The sequence below is a fragment of the Medicago sativa genome, chromosome 7 (assembly GCF_051527215.1).
Source record: "Medicago sativa cultivar Bolivia chromosome 7, Bolivia_mono, whole genome shotgun sequence".
NCBI lineage: Eukaryota > Viridiplantae > Streptophyta > Magnoliopsida > Fabales > Fabaceae > Medicago > Medicago sativa.
The window spans coordinates 63,506,480-63,525,967 of record NC_140755.1 but is presented as its reverse complement, the minus strand read 5'-3'; the positions used below and the strand labels follow the sequence as shown (position 1 = coordinate 63,525,967).

The 19,488-nt window shown below is 34.1% G+C and overlaps 1 protein-coding gene across 1 annotated transcript; it reads left to right on the top strand.

Moving 5' to 3' along the window:
• Positions 1-8,474: 8,474 nt before the first annotated feature.
• On the top strand, positions 8,475-15,216 carry LOC146907565 (Transmembrane amino acid transporter family protein). Its single transcript, XM_085726085.1, has 11 exons — positions 8,475-8,959; positions 9,694-9,977; positions 10,268-10,482; positions 10,894-10,917; positions 11,017-11,197; positions 11,492-11,714; positions 12,151-12,286; positions 13,169-13,334; positions 14,276-14,319; positions 14,410-14,472; positions 14,856-15,216. Exons 1-11 carry the CDS (start codon positions 8,742-8,744, stop codon positions 14,949-14,951), a joined length of 1,650 nt encoding a protein of 549 aa, XP_085582211.1. The 5' UTR covers positions 8,475-8,741; the 3' UTR covers positions 14,952-15,216.
• The last annotated feature ends 4,272 nt before the right edge of the window (positions 15,217-19,488 follow it).

Below are 19,488 nucleotides of genomic sequence, written 5' to 3'. Positions count from 1 at the left end.
GGGCAAGTGGACACCTAACTATGAAGGTCCTTATGTTGTCAAGAAGGCTTTCTCTGGTGGTGCTTTGATTCTTACACACATGGATGGTGTTGAACTCCCAAATCCTGTCAATGCCGATATAGTCAAGAAATACTTTGTCTAGAAAGAAAAGAACAGCGTGGTAGGTCGAAAACCCGAAAGGGCGGCCTAGGCAAAAATGCGCTTCCCGGTGGATCGAAAACCCGAAAGGGCGATCCAGGCAAAAGTTAGGGACAAAAAAAAATGAATATGAAAAAGCTCGCTGAGATTGTACGCAACTCAGGCAAGAATGAGCGCCTCGATGAGCCGAAAACCCGAAAGGGCGGTTCATGCAAAAATGAGGTTGACAATAAAAGACAAGTAACTATATCTGGCAAATCACCATCACCCCTGGGGCATCTGCAACTGTCAACGGTCGTCTTCATCAGAGGCTTCTGTACTTGTGAATTCAAAGTTTCTATGAAATGTAGCGGTCATCGTGTTCAATGTATCACCAACCAATAAAATTACCATTTTCCAAGCTTTGTAAATCCGTGGAGGCATGCCCTTGGCTGACTTTCACTCTTCTACATCAATTTGAGCCTTTCTATTGTTTGAAACTCTATTTCCTTTCTACTTTCAATGCTATATACAAAACATTTTCTTTCTATTTTGATATTGTTAATGTCTGAAACAAACATCTTTGAAAATTGAAAAAAATCTTTTTCTGTCTATTTTGAGAGCAAACCTGAGCAACAAGGTACATTTCAATAAAACATGCATGAATAAATGAATATCAATGTCTATTTCAATACATGTTTTAAGCAGGTTACTCCCCAGGATGATCTGTGGTCAATGGCAAGAATGAAAAAACAGAATGGAAATGAAAAATTGAAAAAGTGAAAATGAAAAGCTCGCTAAGTTGAAAACCCGAAAGGGCGGCTTAGGCAAAAATGAGCACCCCGCTGATTGACAACCTATGAAGGCAATTCAGGCAAAAATGGGGCAATGAAAAGAATCTTTACTCCCCGGTGAATCGAAAACCCGAAAGGGCGATTCAGGCAAAAATGGGGTTTGAAAATGAAAAATGAAAGAATGAAATATTGAAAAAGCATTGACCACAGATGCGAACGTCCAATGTTTACCCAGCACTGACACGCCTGGCAACGGCGACCTGTATCCAAGGACTTTCCAAGGGTCCCTCCTCTACAAGTTTTATTGCCCTCAGCCATGGTTTCGATACGTCTCTCAACGACGGTCTCTCCAGAGAGGTTTTTCCCCTGTGAATATGTCGCAGCACGAGCCACTACGTGCCCAAACTTCCAATGTTTTGTCTATCCCTGTGAAACTTTCCCTGCCAAATTACAAACCAATCATGCATTTCAAGCATTCATACATGCATAATCACGCATTTTATGTGCTCATACATCCAATAACCTTGTTATACCACACATACATGTTGCATATCCAACTTTCAACTGTCAAATCCAATCCAAATTTCAACTGTCAAACTCAATTTTCAATTTCAATTTCAATCTCAATTTCAACTGTCAACTGTCAAAATTCAATTTCAATTTCAATTCCAATTCCAATGTCAAATTCAATTCAATTTCAACTGTCAAATTCGGCGCAATCGCAACTTTCCAATCTCAATTCCAAACCATGTCAACTGTCAAATTCGAAGCAACCTCAATTCCAAATCCAATTCAATGTCAAACTGTCAAATTCGAAGCAATTTCCAATCCCCAATTTCAATTCCAAATTCAATGGCAATCTCCAATAACAATGTCAATGTCAATGTCAAATGTCAATATCAAATGTCAATTTCCAATGTCAATATCAATGTCAATGTCAATTCCAATTCCAATGACAATATCCAATGTCAATGTCAATTTTCAATCCAATTTCAATCCAATTTCAATGTCAATTGCAACTCTCCAATCCAATATCAATGCCTATGTCTCAATCCAATTCCAATTTCCAATGTCTCTTTCAATTGCAACTCTCAATCCAATGTCTATGACTATGTCTATGTCTCTGTTCAATCTCAACTTTCAATCTCTCTTTCAATGTCAATTTTCAATCCAAATCAATGTCAATTTACTCTTGGGCCAACAAAAATGGTCATGTCTATTCTCAGATTAAGTCAATGACAATTTACCCTCAAGTGGTATCTTGTTAGGCCAGACTTTCAATTTGTATCTTGTTACTGGTCAAGTGCCAGGTTCGATCCAAAAAGAACCACTTGTACCTACTTGTACACCTATGTTCCCGGACAAACGGCAAGTTCGATTTGAAGAACAGTTTGTACCCAGCTCATGTTTTGTTATCAGCCAGACGACAAGTTCAATCTGAAGAACAGTTTGTACCCAGCTTATGCTTTGATTCGGTCAAACGACAAGTTCGTTCTAAGAGAACAGTCTGTGCTCTCCTACATGATGTGGTGATAATCCAACAAGCAAGTTCGATCCAAAGAAACAGCTTGTATCAACCCTTTTTGTCTATGTCTTCAGCCAAACAGCCAGTTCAACCCAAAAGAACAGTTTGTGTCTGCCTATCTGTTTGTATCTTCAACCAAGTGTCAAGTTCGATCCAAAGAACAGCTCGTATCTGTCTATATGTCCATGTTTCCGGTCAAGTGCCAAGTTCAATCCCAAGAACAGCTTGCACCCATCTCTTGTTTTGTATTCCTTGGTCAAGTGGCCAGTTCGACCCAAAGAACAACTTGTACCCTTTTTCTTACCCCCTGGTTTGTCTACCCTATCAATGTCCACCGGAGTCCCCAGTGACATGACAGGTTCCATAGACTCCAGTTGTTTGTCTTGCATTCATAATCGAAGTATTGCATAACATTCATATCTTGGAAACTCTGAAAGCGTATTTTTATGTCCAAAAGCAGTGCAAATGTTAATATTTAAGTATCTTCGTCCCGTCAACTCTAAGACTTCGTCTCTTGACTCTCCGGACAAAGAAACTTAAATAGGGGCAGCTGTTATACCCTAATTTTGGACCTAAAAATACTAGTCAATTTTTCTTTTCTTGCATTATAAGTCATTTGAACTGTCTCTGATCAATTGCATCTTTCTCTGCATTTTATTTCAATATTGTTTGCAAAAATTCACATGCAAGGGTATTTTAGTCATTTCCTATGTCAAAATTCTTTCAGTCTTTCAAAATTTTGTTTGAGTCCTTTCAAGTAGTGTGAATAAGTCTCTGTTTCATTCTATGTCTAAATCCGTTTTAAAAATTGCATTTGAAGTCATTTTTGAGTCAGTTTTGCCCCTAGGGGCATTTTAGTCTTTTCAAGTGTCAAAGTACTATTTAAATCCTAAAAACTGTCTCTGAGTCTTTTATTTTTGCTTGTATGAGTCTTTGATTCAATCTCTGTCAAAAATCCATTTTTCAACTGCATCTGAGTCATTTCTAGTCATTTTCAGCCCCAGGGGCATTTTAGTCATTTCACACGAATTTTCGGCAGAGAGGTACTTTAAAGTACCTCATTTAGGCCATTGGTTCGTTTTAGTCCGTTTTGTCAAATTTTAGTCGTTTCGCTTTACGTTTATTTCAAATTACGTTTTTTTAAGTCAATTTTATTACTTTTTTTTATTTTAAGTCCCAATATTTCCAAAATTTGCATATAGGCCCTTTTTCTAGTTTAAACTTTTATTTTTAAGTTTTTCATTATTTTCGAATTTTTTGAGTTTTTTTAAGTCCTTTTTTGTCCAAAGTTTTGTAAAATGGTCCTCCAACTTTCAAAAATTGCAGAAAGGGTCCAAATGTCCAAAATTATGCCAAGGCCGAATCAGTTAGGGTTTTTGTCCACATGTCAATTTTCTATTGGGGCATATGTCCACATGTCAGCTATATAAGAGGTTCCAATCATTGCTACTCCAGTCAGAATCATACAACTCATCACAAATCACCACAAACACAATTCCATTTCATTTTTCCAGAAAAACAAATCAAAGGCCACTTTTCACCAAGAACACGATGAAGTTCATGATGAACTTCATCCTCTAAAACCCTAACTGTTTCTCCAGAAACACAAAAATCAACGCAAATCATCAAATTCACCCTCAGATACACAAAATCTACGCAAGTTTCCAGAGAATCAAAACGAAAACATTCACAATTCAACAAGTTCTTTTTGAATCCAAGTTCTCAGTGATTCTCTGCAAGAATCCTCATCACTGAACCTGATTCCTTGCAATTCAAGCACGAATCCATCAACAACTGGACGGATTCGACGCGATCACAAGAATTGAGAAAGAGAAGAAGAGGACTGAAGAGGAGACGAAGAAGAATTGAATCAGAGAAGAAGAAAGTAGAACTTCACCGATTTATTTTCGGTGTCGACAACAACAAACCACTCACCAGAGAAATCAAAATCTTCCGAGAAGTTTTCTGAAGCGATTCGCTTCGTTTTCCTCCGATCCAACCACAGGTAAACACTTCGTCATCGTTCTTTTCTTTCAAGATCTCAGTGAAAGTGCATGTATGTCGTATGTTCATAGATCAGCACAGATCCAAAGAGTTCAAACTGCTTTCGTCGAAAAAGATTTTGAAAAACTGGAAATATTTTGAAACCGTAAGAGTTTGAACCCGATCTACGCTGATTCATCAAGTCCTTGTGTGTTTAAGCCTTAGATTCGTGTTTGTTGTAAAGAGATGAATAAGATGAGTCATAGATCAAGGAGTTTAGGGTTTACGAAGGTAGAAGGCGACGGAATCGCCGCCGGCGGCGGTGAAACCCGCCGGAGGTGTAGAGAGAAGAGAGAGCATCTTGCTCTGTAACGAACCCTGGAGAGAGAAAGAGAGGTGAATTGTGAAGGTTGGACCGGCCTCAGGTGTTTTATAGGGCGTAAACCGGACCGGTTCATGTAAACCAGTCTGGTTCGCCCTGGTTTAGCCTCTGCTTGCCTTCTAGCCGTTAGATCCACTGTATGATGTGCTGTACGGTCCTGATTGGGACCTTCTGTGTGCTTGAGCTTGCTTATTGTGTACCACGCGCCCTCAACCCTTGGATCTAGGGTTTGAGGTGGAGTTGGGTTGATCTGATGGCTGCAAGGTAGTTGGATCACCCAGATTCATCTCAAACCTTTGGGCTTGGGTCTGTGTTTGCTGAATTTCGCTTTCTTGCAAATTTGTTGCTATTTTACACACTGTTCCCACTTTTTTACACCTCCTGCATGATAAAAATTTCTTCAAAAAATTCCAAACAATTTTCCACTTTTTTTGATAATTTTTCTTGACGTTTCATAACCTTGTTTCACAATAAAACCTGATAAAAAAATATGTGTGACTTTTTCACCATTCTTGATTAAAACTAGCAATTTTCTTGTATTTTTTTAAAAAAAATTCCAAAAAAATTCATGTAGGCTTCTTGATATTTTTGTAGCATTTTGTGATAATTTTCATATGCTAAGATTTGGTTAAAAAATAAGGTGTTGATTTTCTTGGTATTTTTGTCATATTTTGTGCTAAAAATAAGTGAAAATTTGTTTGATTTTAGTTCCAATTGCTTGGTGAATAGGTGTGACCTATGCCATTTGATTCCATAAAGTTTAGCCACTGTTTGTGTTTAATATTGTTGCATAATTGTGAGTCTTGGTGGGTTACTTAGCTTACAAGTCATTGTGTAGTTAAATAATGTAAATATGCTTGAAGTTGGTTTTAAAATGCCAAGTAAATCATGTGGCCTTAATTCCCATTCCAAGGCTTGACTCTAAACCTTTAAGAATATATTGGAATGTGAGAATTATAGGTCATTTGGTTCTTGCATTTTATGAACAAATTTTAGCTATATTTGCACTCATTTTCTATCCTTTATATTCTAGTGTTTCTCTTGCTTCATTTCCTTTGATATTGTCATGTGCTACTAACTCCTTTCATTTCATGCCTCATCATTTCATAAGCATCATCATTTCATACCATATTCATCTCTATTTCTTTCTTGCAACTTAATTTGTACAAAAATTAGAATGTAAACACTTAGGAATTCTTGTAATATTTTACTTTCATGCTTTTAATTTTCTTGGCAAAGAGGCCATAGAATGTATCTAGGGTACGATGTAAAGGACAATGGACTCTAATAATGTACACCGACACAAGCACCGACACATGCACACACACCACTTTAGATAAGTAGCTAGAATATGCATGTTTAGATGTATGTTTAGGATTGTATGCTTAGATGAATGCCTAGGGTTTATACTTAGAAAAAACCAATTTTCCAAACAAATGTGAACAACTTCACTCAAAGCTTTTCCAAATAAACCTTGGGATCCAACATCCCATTGCATTTTCTGTTCCATTTTCTTAATCAAATTTCAATGAAAATAATCAAACTTCGACTCCTTTTGTAAATCACTAATCAAACCTCACAATTTCCTAATCTCATGCCCTTGAGGCCTCTTTCTATTCTTCAAAATCCATTTTCAAACTTAAAATCAACCAACAAAAACAAAAACATTTTTGAGAGAGAACTACGGTGGATTTGATCCCTTAAACGGGTACGTAGGCAAGGAACAAAATTCCTTCAATTCAACTAAAATAAAAATCCAAAAACATTCTTCTCCCTCCAATTCTTCATTTAGTAACTTTTAGGTGTAAATAACATTTTCAAAATAGCATTTAAAAATAAAGCGCGCGCGTAGAAATTAAAGACGGTTCCTATAGGATACTATAGTCGTTATGGGTGCCTAACACCTTCCCGTAGCGAAAACAACTCCCGGACCTCGATTCTCAAGGGTTTTGCTTACTTTTTCCCTTCCCAAGAAAAAATAAGATATCACCGGTTAGAAAGGTTCGAACGTAATCAATGTTTGACACCCGAAAAACCAAGATAAAACAGCTGGCGACTTCACTGGGGAGATATTCGAGAGTTACGCCTAGTCTTTAAAATTGAGGGAAGATATTAAATAAAAATGTTTTCTCATTTTTTCTCTCTTCATAGATAATTTGTTTCCGAGAAAAATACTATCTCGAATATTTTTTTTAGGGACTCTTTCCAATCTTAAATATAATAAATAATTATTTTTTTTAATCTCAAATCAAATATAACTTACTTTGTCTCTATTTAATGTTGTTTATCCTATGTGGTATTGTAGAAATAATCAGATTCAATAATTCAAGACTTTTGTCACAAAAAAAAAAAAACCCAAGACTTGTCAGAAATGCAATTATTGCTATGATCACAACTCAAGCTTCTCTATCTGGCAACCTTACAAAGCTAACAAATGGTCCAACTATCTTTGATTTTGTTATTTTCAAAGCTTTTCAAATGATTACTCATCATCAATGAACACCAAAATTATCGAGGTTATTTGACAGCCACCTATCTATAGTTGGATAAAGTGTAACACTGATGACATAACTTAAGGCAATCCAAGACCAACAGCTTCTATAGGCATCTACAAAAACAATCAGGGAGAGAGTATTGGTTGTTTTGTTTCAAACCTTGCTATTTGTAATGTTCTGTTTTCTTAGATTATGACATCCATTCTTGCAATGGAATGTGCTTACCAGAAAAATTGGCATAATATTTGGATTGAAAGTGATTCAAAAATGGTTACCTTAGCCATCAAGTAATTCAAATTGTTCCTTGGCATATCAGAAATAGATAACTTAATTGTCTTACTCTATTGCAATTAATGAATTTCAGGATGTCCTATATGTTCAGAGAGGAAAACTGTTGCGCAGATAAGTTGGGTACTTTAGGCCTATCTATCAATGATTTTATTTGATGGTCTTCCACACATGTTCATATTAGTGAAGATTTAGTTAAGAATAGACTAGGTCTTCTATGTTATAGATTGTCTTAATGTAAGTTTATTTTTAATGACTTTTATATTCCCATGAAAGAAAGTTTTAATAGATGACACTTTTGAGAATGTTGTATTATTTATGAAACCTAGAATAATAATTGATACAATTAAATTTTTGAATTTAGGTATTTTTGTTTATAATTGAGATCTGAGAGAGTATTGAAATTAAGTAAAATAATAATAATTTTATTAAGAGTGAAAAATTAAAACATAGGTAATCATATCCATTTGATAAATGGATATATTGAATGACTAATAAACCAAATCTAATATGAACTTTTACTAATTTCCCTTAAAAAAATGAATTGTTACTAATTGGTTATTTTTTTAGGAATATATTAATTATTTATAGTGTTTTTATCTTTTAGGTTAATACTTTTGCTAAATGTTTTATCACTTTCACAAAAATAGCCATCTCTTCATAAAATTTAACATTTTTTTATCTCAATAAATGATGATTTATTGTTTCAATTTTAAATATGAAGATAAAATACCACATAACACCGAAATTATGGATGAAAAGAAACAAAACAATGATATTTAAAAAATCTGTTCATATGTACAACCTATTAAATAATTTTAAATAAAATGTATCCCGTGCTTGGCACGGGGCGTTACACTAGTAAGGATACAACCCATCGCAAGTTTCTTGGTGAAAAGAAACAAAAACCTAGAAATACATTAATCATATATTTTTTTTTCTGATATATATCACAAGCCGTCACCTCCATATGTAACACAAACTTTTGTACGCCAACGTAGTTCAAAGCAACCTCAAACAATATTCAAATGTCTCCTTGTTTTCAATTTTAAAAGATATTTTTAATTATTGTTTTCTTCTCTCTCTCTCTCTTTATAAGATAAAGTTTATAGGAATTTAAGGAACAACACCATTTGATAACAAGGGTGTGAATTGGCATGCAAAGAGGTGAAATGAAGCTTGATGAAGATCTTGATCACAAGCTTGACCGTGAAGATGATTTTCAAACGGATGATGAAGAAAATCAAGCAGATAGGGATTTTGAAAATCAAACGGATGATGATGATACCGAATCATCAGATAATAAGAATTCACCTCCTTCAAGAAATTTATCCAATGAGGTTGATTTTAACACCACATGGCCTCAAACCTACAGGTAATATTTATGATGCATTTCTTAATTATATTATGGTTTGTATATTCTTCAAAAAATTATGGTTTGTATCCTTGTTTTGATTTTTGTATTTATGTTTTCTTTATTTACATCATCACCTCTAGTTTTCTCTACATTCAAATCCTGCGGGGGTGCAACCCTAGTTGGGATGCCCTCTTCTTTTTGATGACCCATTGTCGTGGTTGGTTTAAAAAAATATGTACATGTTCGCTATACAATTTGTCTCGTATAATTTTGTATGGATTTGGCTTTTGTCGCTTGAGTTGGGTCTCTTTAATTATCGGTTTCGGTTTTAGATGAAAATTACTACATTTCTTTATTAGCTCTGCTTATCGGGTTGAAGTATCTCTTGTACTTGAATTTTATGATATATTAATTTGTCGTTGGAGAAAGATGAGAATCGATGAGAATCATGACCTCTTTAATATAATGAAATTCATTCATGGTAATGTTAACACATAATATAAAATTTATAGGCAAATTAATTTGAATATATGGGTTGTTATGGCATTGAAACAGATTTTCATTTATGCCGGATAACACACAATTTGTTTCCCAAGAAATTTTTGATGCAAATGATTTTAGTGTTGTTCTTCAATCACAACATCACGTCGACATATGATATAATCGATGTTATATTAAATATGTAGCTTCTGATCCACTGCGATTTTGGTGTTTTCCAAACGCGTACTAACTTTGTTTGATTTTATGTATAGGACATCGATGGATATGTTAACCAGTGTAAGTGTAACACCACCTGGAATTAGTTTCCTAAGGAGACTTGGTTCTGCAGGGAAGAGTAGTTATCTCTTTAAGGAAAACCAAGATGATTACAATTCTTTAACTATACCTCTTGTTTCCGAGGAAAATTCAATCAAAGAAAAGGATCCAACTTCGACAACATCTCATGATCAATCACTTGTTAGCTGTCCAAAAATCTCTACCTCTGAATTTCCAACACCACAGAGGCAATGCTCCGTTGCACAATCAGTAATTAATGGTATCACTAATTTGCTCTATAATTTATTTCTCATCTGCATGTGTCTTAGAGGGGTAACCTTGACGCAACTGGTAAAGTTGTTGTCACGTGTCTGAAAGGTCACGGGGTCAAGTCCTGGAAATAGTCTCTTGTGTAAAATACAGGGTAACACTGTGTACAATACACAGAAAAATGGTGGGACCCTTTCCCGGACCCTGCGTATGCGGGAGCTTTATTGCACCGGGTTGCCCTTTATATGTCTTAGAGTGTTTATTTTCTAAGAACTTATATCAAATTTGTTTTGAATGAAGGAACAAATCTATTATGTGGGATAGGACTTATGACCATGCCATATGCAGTAAAAGAAGGAGGGTTGTTGAGCCTTACATTACTGCTACTGTTTGCTGTCATTTGTTGCTATACTGGAATTTTATTGATGAGGTGTTTACAAAGCTACCCTGGACTCCACAGTTATCCAGATATTGGCCAAGCTGCTTTTGGAACTGCTGGTCGCTTGGGGATCGCGGTGAGTACAATAATAAGGTTTACAAGCATGGTTTTAAATAGCAGTCGTGGTCGTGGTGAAAACAATAATATTGTATAGAATCGCGATGAAATACGGCTGATATGGCCTCAAAAGCGGTCATGTTGTGGTTTTGGTAACATAAAAAACTGCTATTCTGAGGCTTAGATCGCTTTCGTTGACCTTTGTTTGAAACCCGGATTACAAGTATAATATAATTATTAGGACCGAGTTACGAAAAAGGTATGCAACCACGATCTTGACTACGACATCAAGGTTTTTGTCGTCTTCATGACTGTGGTTGAGATCGCATTGGCGGCATTTGACTGCAATTTAAAACAACTTGTGCATGTCTGTTGTGTGCACTTTTGAATATAAAGTGAAATCTAACAACTATGTTTTGTCCAATTGCAGATCGTTTTATACATGGAACTATTTGTAAGTTCAAGATTTGATCTGCTTACAATTCTTTTTATAAGTTGTTTTGCTGAATTTAATTTCTCATGTATGCTCAAAAGTGCATAGTTCTTATTGTAGGCTTCTTGTGTTGAGTTTTTAACACTTATAAGTGATAATCTCTCATCACTTTTCCCCAACACCAGCATGTTCATTGCTGGCACTGAACTTAGTACACATCAAGTTTTCGGCATCACCGCAGCTCTTCTTGTTTTACCAACAGTTTGGTTGAGAAATCTAAGCCTACTTTCATATATTTCAGGTTAGTTTATTGATCAAAATCATACGTTCTTTATAGTTTAGTTAAATAACGACTATAACTGCACTCTAGCGTAGCGGAATCTGAACAATTTTCCATTGACCGCGATATGCTATTAGTACAAAATATTGTCAAATAGCAGCTATAACGGCACAATATCATTGTTGCATATCAGAATTTGAACATACCATTATCTTTCGCAATACGCGATTGACAATATTTTCTTTAATTATTTTACAACTTCTCTCTTTGAAGTTTAAAATTTTGATCTTAATTATTGTTTACTTTTGTATTCAGTTGGAGGAATATTTGCTACAATAGTTGTAGCACTTTGCTTGTTTTGGGTTGGTGCAATAGACCAAGTTGGAATTATTAATCCAGGAAACAAACTTATAGACATTGAAAAAATATCTGTATCAATTGGTCTCTTTGGTTTTGGATTTGCTGGCCATGCAGTTTTTCCAAATGTCTACTCTGCCATGAAGGATCAATCCAAATTCCCATTGGTTCTATATATCAGGTTAGTATAAAATTCTCTATTTATGTTTGAGATTTTTCTCATTTCATAGAGTAAAGTAAAATATGGCAATTGTCGTAAGAAAATAAGTGGTTGATATTCTATTCATGCTTATAAGTTACGCTGCGCAACCGCAATTGCGGGTGCAATATGACGATTTTATAGGTCTCCACAATGGCATCACAACTGCAATTGTGGCCGCATTTGTCTGCATTTTACCGCAATATAGAGGTTCGCACTTCGCAGCATAAGCACAAATGCGACCTCTACCGCGATTTTAAACCATGATGATGCTCATTAATTTTGGCATAACTAAAGGAACAAACCTTCAACAGAAGTTGTTTTGACATTAATAACTACTATATTTTCTTTGTCATAGTCAAATATTAGTGCAGTTTTGCTCAAGAGCAATTCTCATTCATTTTATTTTCTTGTGCAGTTTTGCTTTCTGTCTTGTTATGTACACCAGTGTAGGAGCAGTTGGGTATTTATTATTTGGTGACAAAACTGAATCCCAGTTTACCTTAAACCTGCCCAAAGAGTTATATGCATCAAAGATAGCAACTTGGACAACTGTAAGAAAGCAAAATTTGTTTCCTTTATTCTTTTTTTACTTTAAATCAGAGTAGTCAATAGCGGCCGAAAGCAGCACTATAGCGGTTGCGCGTGGCGTAGCGGCGACAAACCACTATGGTATTCGTAGTTGCGGTGCCAGATCAAATAGCTGCCGCTTCAGCTGCTATTTGATTTTAGTAGAAAATTTCTAAATTGACCCTATTTTTAAAACCTTTTTGAGGGCATTTTGTAGACCCTAACACTTTTCAAATTTTTATCTCTTCTCACCTACGATGGGAAACACACTCTTCTATCTTTCAATTGGAAAACACGACATGGGGATATCTTCTCTCTTTCAATGTTCTTTTTTTCTTCATCTGTTTTCTTTTGTTTTATGCTTTTTTTTTTCTTTCTATTTATGAATGTTTCATGAGATTTGAGTGTTATATTTAATTATATATTTTTTTTAAAACTCGATATCCGATCCAAGGACCGACTAATCCAAGGGGACCAATCCCACCGCCCACTTGCGGGGTCCCCGTTCTAAGCCAGAGCAAAGCTTTGTATGGACTTTTGCCCACCGAAATTCGCACCAAAGGGAATCGAACAGAGGAGCACACTCCAAGATCCCAAGTCAATCACTAGGCCAATCCCAAATGGGATAATTTTATATTAATATAGTTTGTTTATACTTTATAGTATTATTCATGTAACTTGTCCAAAAAATAATCAAATATCGATGGCCATTATTTATCATACCGCTATATGCTATCCTTCTATCCCACTTTTAGGGTCGGCCGCTATGCACCACTATCCGGGATTTGCCTACTATGCTTTAAATTCATGTTTTATCACATAGATGACACATTTTAACAAATTTCTGTGTTTTATTTTATATATAGGTTGTGACTCCTCTGGCAAAATATGCCTTAACATTATTGCCTATTGCATCAAGCATAGAGGAACTTGTCCCTTCTCCTAGGCTAAGATGTTATCCTATGTCTATTCTTATCAGAACAGCTTTAGTGCTTTCAAGTTTAGTTGTGGCCCTCTCTTTTCCATATTTTGGTAAGTATTGTCCATACCATTATTACTACCTTTGTGCATTGCTTTTTCTTTACTTTTTTATTTTCATAGTTTGTAGCTTTTTGTGAAACACATCTATTCTCACCTCAAAAATCACTTATAGCCTCTAAAGCATATGGGCACTTCTGAAATGGTAACGTGCCCGTATCGGGTACGTACCAGTACTGGGTACCCGTATGGTACTAGTATTGCAAGTACCGATTCATACTCATTTTTACTTGGTTGATTCACAGTGGTGGATACAATAAAAAAATGTAGCCGATGGTGTTTGACCACTTTTTATTTTAATTTCTTACTGTCTTTTAATTCTTTACTTTTGTTTGTGATGAAAATAGCGGAGGTCGCGGGAAAAAAGAAAAAAGTAAATCTCAAAAGAATAATAATAGAAGTGTGGTTAAACATATAGTTAAAATACAAATAATATTACTCTACCTTTTCATTTTAAACACATGGTTATATTAATGTACCCGTACCTTTGTTTTTAACAATTTGCCATATTTCGTACTAATACCCATATCGGGTATTGTACTCGTATCTATACATCATAGCTTATAGCTAACCCAATGACGCAAAACACCTATTTGACCCACTAGTGATTAACGTCAATGTTATATTCATGCACATCATATCCTACAACTGCAATTGCGGCTGCAATATAAAGGTTTTAGAGATCTCCTCTACGGCAATTGTGACTGCAATTGCATCCACATTTGCTCAAGTTTTGCAGCATATATGCAATAACAACCGCAATTTAAAACCATGCCGCACATTGCTTTCTTAAATGCCGATATGTTACTCACTATTGCAATATTCTTCCTCCAAGAACAATGTTAATTATAGGAAACAAGAAACGGGTTATATTGACAAAGACAATGAATTTTTCGGTGTTTAATTGATGCTTTATTTGTTCAAATTTACTGCAGGTTCTGTGATGGCTCTAATTGGTTCTTTGATGTCAATGATAGTTGTAAGTTATCTCTTCAAGTTTTACCTTTCTTATTATTTAAATAAACCATGAAAGCAGATTGGTTTACATATTTTTCATGTTTCATGATAGGCACTTATATATCCTTGTGCATGTTATCTTAAGCTGCAAAGTGGCAGATTATCAACTATGCAGGTATTTCAATAATCTCTTCTTTGCAATCATTCTTTGTTTTACATTTTTTTATTAGGGTTATATATATATATATATATATATATATATATATATATATATATATATATATATATATATAAATTTGGTCCCTACATTCATTTCAATTTAAGTCCTTGTTTTGAAACCATTTTTTTTTACAAAATATGTGTGTTTTTAGTCCCTCAAACTAAATAGTCTCTTTAAAAGTAAAAAGAGACTAAAATTGAATAAAATTTATGTAGAAGCCAAACTTGAACAGACTTGAATTTCATAGAGACTAAAAATATATTTTTTTTTTTGACAAGAGAGACTAAATATATGTTTACGAGACTAATTATATTTCATGTTAATTATTTTATTTTCAGATAACAAGTTGCATTTTGATTATTATTGTGGGGGTGATAAGTGGGATCTTAGGAACATACTCAGCTACTACAAGAATATTTGGCGATGGAGACTAAATGATAGTGTTATTATTTATTGTATAACTTACTTCTTTTTTTGGCTTGTGTTGGATATTTTTAGACTTTTTGAGATATGCAAGTCAAAATTGTTGTTGTATGTGTGTTTATATGTGGTTTGAATACACCATAGTAGATGAGAGAAGGATTATAGCCATATATTTGTGAGAATGAGCATTTGATTGTAATGCTTCTTTGATTTGTACTATTATTATATATACACTTTGATGAAAATGAATATTAGTAGCAGAAGCCTTCCATACAACTTGCAAATTTTCTTTATTTCTCTATTATATTTTGTCTAATTCTCTATTTCTCTACTTCTTATACATATTAGTGTAAGGGCCCGTTTGTTACGGATTAAAATAAAAGTGATTTTGACATAAAATAATTTAGAGATTAATCAAAATCTATTTTGCTCTTGTTTACCGTAATAAAATTCACTTTTTTAAAAAATAATTTAATTTGTTTGGATACAGCTATATAAAAGCGATTTTTTTGTTACAAAATTAGTTCAATCTTTAAATCCATATTTTCTCTCTCCTCTAAAAAAAATCTATTTTTTGAGAAGTTGCTCTCAACAGCTTCTCATTTGAAGCTGTTTTTAGATTTTTTTTAGATTCTGATTTTTTTAAAAATCTGTAACAAACGGATGCAATATTCTTAAAAGTGATTATTTTCTTAAAAAAAGTGATTTTTTCGTAAAAAAAAAGCTATAACAAACGGGCTCTAAATCATTTGATATACATTTTCGTGTAAATTGAAATTACAAAATATCATACTTCATAAATGCATGAGATAAGTGTTGTCAATTTTTAGTTTCATGTCTAAAAAAAGTGAATGCTTTTCAAATTAATGGGTAATGTGAAATGATTTGATGCTTGCTAAAAACACGTAGAAGAGGCCTTAAGCCCCAATCACACCTGCTGCGTATTTGATTAATTTCAAAAAACTATTGAAATTTGCTAGGCTACCATAGTACTTTACAAAAACTAATGACATATTTAGTTTTAGATGTCAAACATTTTATACTACAAGCGTTATGTGAATGTAAATTTTGTTTAATTATTAGTTTTGTTGTCAATTTTAAATTATGTCACTTTAAATTATGTAATTATAAATTATGTCATTTTAATAAATTGAAATCAAAACTAGGTAAATACCGTTTGGATTTTATAATCTGAAAAATGAAAATATGCTTCAGATTATAAAATTAGAATGGAGGCAAAATGGTAATATTGCAGGGCGCGTGAGAAGGACATAAGTTGCAAAAAGAAATTCTCAAAAACTAATAAAATTATGGCTGGTCTTGCCCATTTTCTGTTTAGTCCACAAGAGCAAGACGAGCCGGAGAGGCGAATCAAATTGGCAGCTTTACATTACATAAGGAAAAGTACTCTTTAGGCATCTTGGGTTGCTCACAAGAACCTCAAACGTCTAATAATACCTCCATCGGAGATACAAACAGTTTGCTTGTGAATGATAGTTGTAAATCGATCTCAAGATCAGGAGTTAAGATGTAGTAGTAGGAATAAATGTAGTAGCACAAACCAGAATGCAGTACTAGGAATATGGTCTGAATATGGTTTGTCTAGACACATTCAACACAAGCAATTCAACAACCAATAATTTTTTCAATGACATTTACTTGCTCACAATTCAAAAACAATAAATCATCATTCATAATTCAACAACAATACACCCAATATTAAAATTTAACAACAATTCAACATTACAAAAATTGAAGTCAAACAAACCAAATGATATAGCATGCTACCTGAAAAAAGCTACATCTAGGAAAACTTGAATTTTACGACACTATCATCCTTAAGAATCTCAAGATGATAAACAATAGTTTCTTTGTCATTCTTAACTCTCGTTAAGTTCGTCCCACCAGGTTAACGAAAAAAATGTAAACATGTTAAAAGAATTAATACATGTTTCTTGATGTCAAACAAGTGTAAAAACCCTTTAGCAACTCTTATTCGATGATCTGATACACACTTTTTACAAACAAACAAAAAAATTAACTTTTGGAGGGATGGATGGAATAGATAAGTAGTGTGTGACAAAGAAGTGTAGTAGAAGTGAGCTTTGCCAGATATATGTTAAGGCCCGATTGGTTGGTAATTTCCATTCATGTTTAGCATGCGTAAAACTTAGTCCCACATGGTGACCAAACAGATATAAAACAATAAAAAGTCACAACAATGAAATTGCATTCACACAACAATCAACAACGACAACGTCAAGTTATATTGCATGTTATTTTTTTTCTCAGATAACAAATTGCATTTTGATTATTGTTGTGGGGGTGATAAGTGGTATGATGGGAACATACTCAGCTACTACAAGAATATTTGGTGATGGAGACTAAATGATAGTGTTATTTTTTGGCTTGTGTTGGATATTTTTAGACTTTTTGAGATATGCAAGTCAAAATTGTTAGCATTGGATTATAATGCTTCTTTGATTTGTACTATTAGTATACACTTTGATGAAAATGAATCTCAGTAGCAGAAGCCTTCCCTACCACTAGCAAATGTTTCCTTCTATTTCTCTATTATGTTTTGTCTATTTCTCTATTTTATACACATTTTGGTGTAAATTGAAATGACAAAATATCATACTTTAAAAATGCATGGAATAAGTGTGGTGATTGCTCTATAGGCCTCCCATGTTGCTCAAAATGCAGGAAAACACCTACCAGAAGATAGGTCGCACTCGATAAGTGTTGTCGGTTTTGGTCGGATACAATGGGCCGATTTAATGGGCCCATATTTTTGGCTGACCTCGTTTTCACTTCCAATACGAGTTGTGTCTTATTCTTTAAGCCTATTTAATGGTTCAACTTATCTGGTCGTAACTGTTGATCGGCTTTTTTTTTTTATTAAACTTCTGATCAGTTTTTTTTTTTAAACCTCGTACATGTAGTGAAAAGCATTTTGTTGCTATAAAAAAAACATTTTGTTCTTGAAAGAAAATATACCTCGTACGATTTTATTTTTTATATCGAGGGAACGAAACGGTTGTTCACAGTGCTTCGTTGTGGTGGAAGTTGAGTATTTACGGTGGAAGGGAAAGGTATTTGCATGCACGTTAGCACTTCAACGCTCAAGTCACTTCAACGCTCAAGCCAGTATTGGAAAAGGTGGATAAGTGAGAAAGTGGTGAAGAGTGAATGTACCTTGAGGGTGACGCTGAGTCACCCTTATATAGGCGCTGAGGACGCTTAACGATCTCCATAAAATGCGACGCCATCTTAGAAGGTCGTTGGAGATGATTTGGACGGTTGAGATGGAGTCAAGGTGTACTTTTGTGCGGTGATCCGCATAGGGCTTAACGTGCTCCATCGTCGTATACCGCCTGGTCTGTCTTGGACTTTGACTTAATGGGCCTTGCTTTGTGGGCATCTATCGGGTCCGGAACACCAACTATGCTACTTTTGAAGGTTTCAGTACCCATATTATAATCATGATGTTGAGGACAGTATACAATACAAAAGCATATTGAATATCAATTGCCATCACCGTGAAATCATATTTGATTCCCTGTTGTCAATGTTTTGCACCCGGTTAATGCGTCAATGGTTGCCCAACCTTGATCAGATGGCCCAGAAAAACATATAATATTTTTATTTATATTTTAAAAATAGCGAACTGGAATCTTCATCATCCAATTTTGATTGAACGACTTCTAATACGTGACTGCGTGAATTCATGTACCTATCGACTGCAGCAAATCTAGAAGTAGAATCCAATGAGGATCATGACTATCCAGTTACTGTGTCAACACAAGTTCAATGTTAGTTAGTAGTATTTTTATAACACGCAATTTAAAAATTTGGAAGACCTTATATATCTTAATTTTGCATATTCTAGTAATAATTTGTGGTAAATTACTAGATCATTTTTTAGAGTAGTGATTTATGAGCACTCCTACGAAAACCAACATTCATTTAACACCTTTCATTCTCTCTTTCACCTACATATTACATCCATTATTTCTTTCTCTCTTCTATATTTTTAATTTCTTTCTGTCTCAATGTGTCAAAATCTATACAAGGAAAATTTTCCTATTTTTTATCACCTGGAATCGTAGAAATACTGTACTGTTGTTCTACCATTGGTAAATGAGAAAAGAAACAATGACTACGATCCAATGCTTCAACCTATTACAGTTAAAACTCTATAAATTAATAATGTCAGGACTGGAAAAATTTATTAATTTAGAGAGTTATTAATTTATCGATAAATTAATAATTATTAATTTAAAGAGTTTTTAAGTAATTATATTGTACATACCAAACAAAAAGGAAAATTAGTCTATGCCTCTTAGAATTACGTTGCAGCGAACCTTGAAACTCAACGTAAATTAGTAACTACTGTGTTCATATGCATTGGAAATCAATAATGACTTTTGAAGTGCAGTAAATGTAAACAAGAGGAACAAATGTGTTCAATGTATTCTTAATATTTTTCTTTTTCAGTTTCTATGAATTATTAATTTATGATTTTCTTGGGACCGAAAATTATAA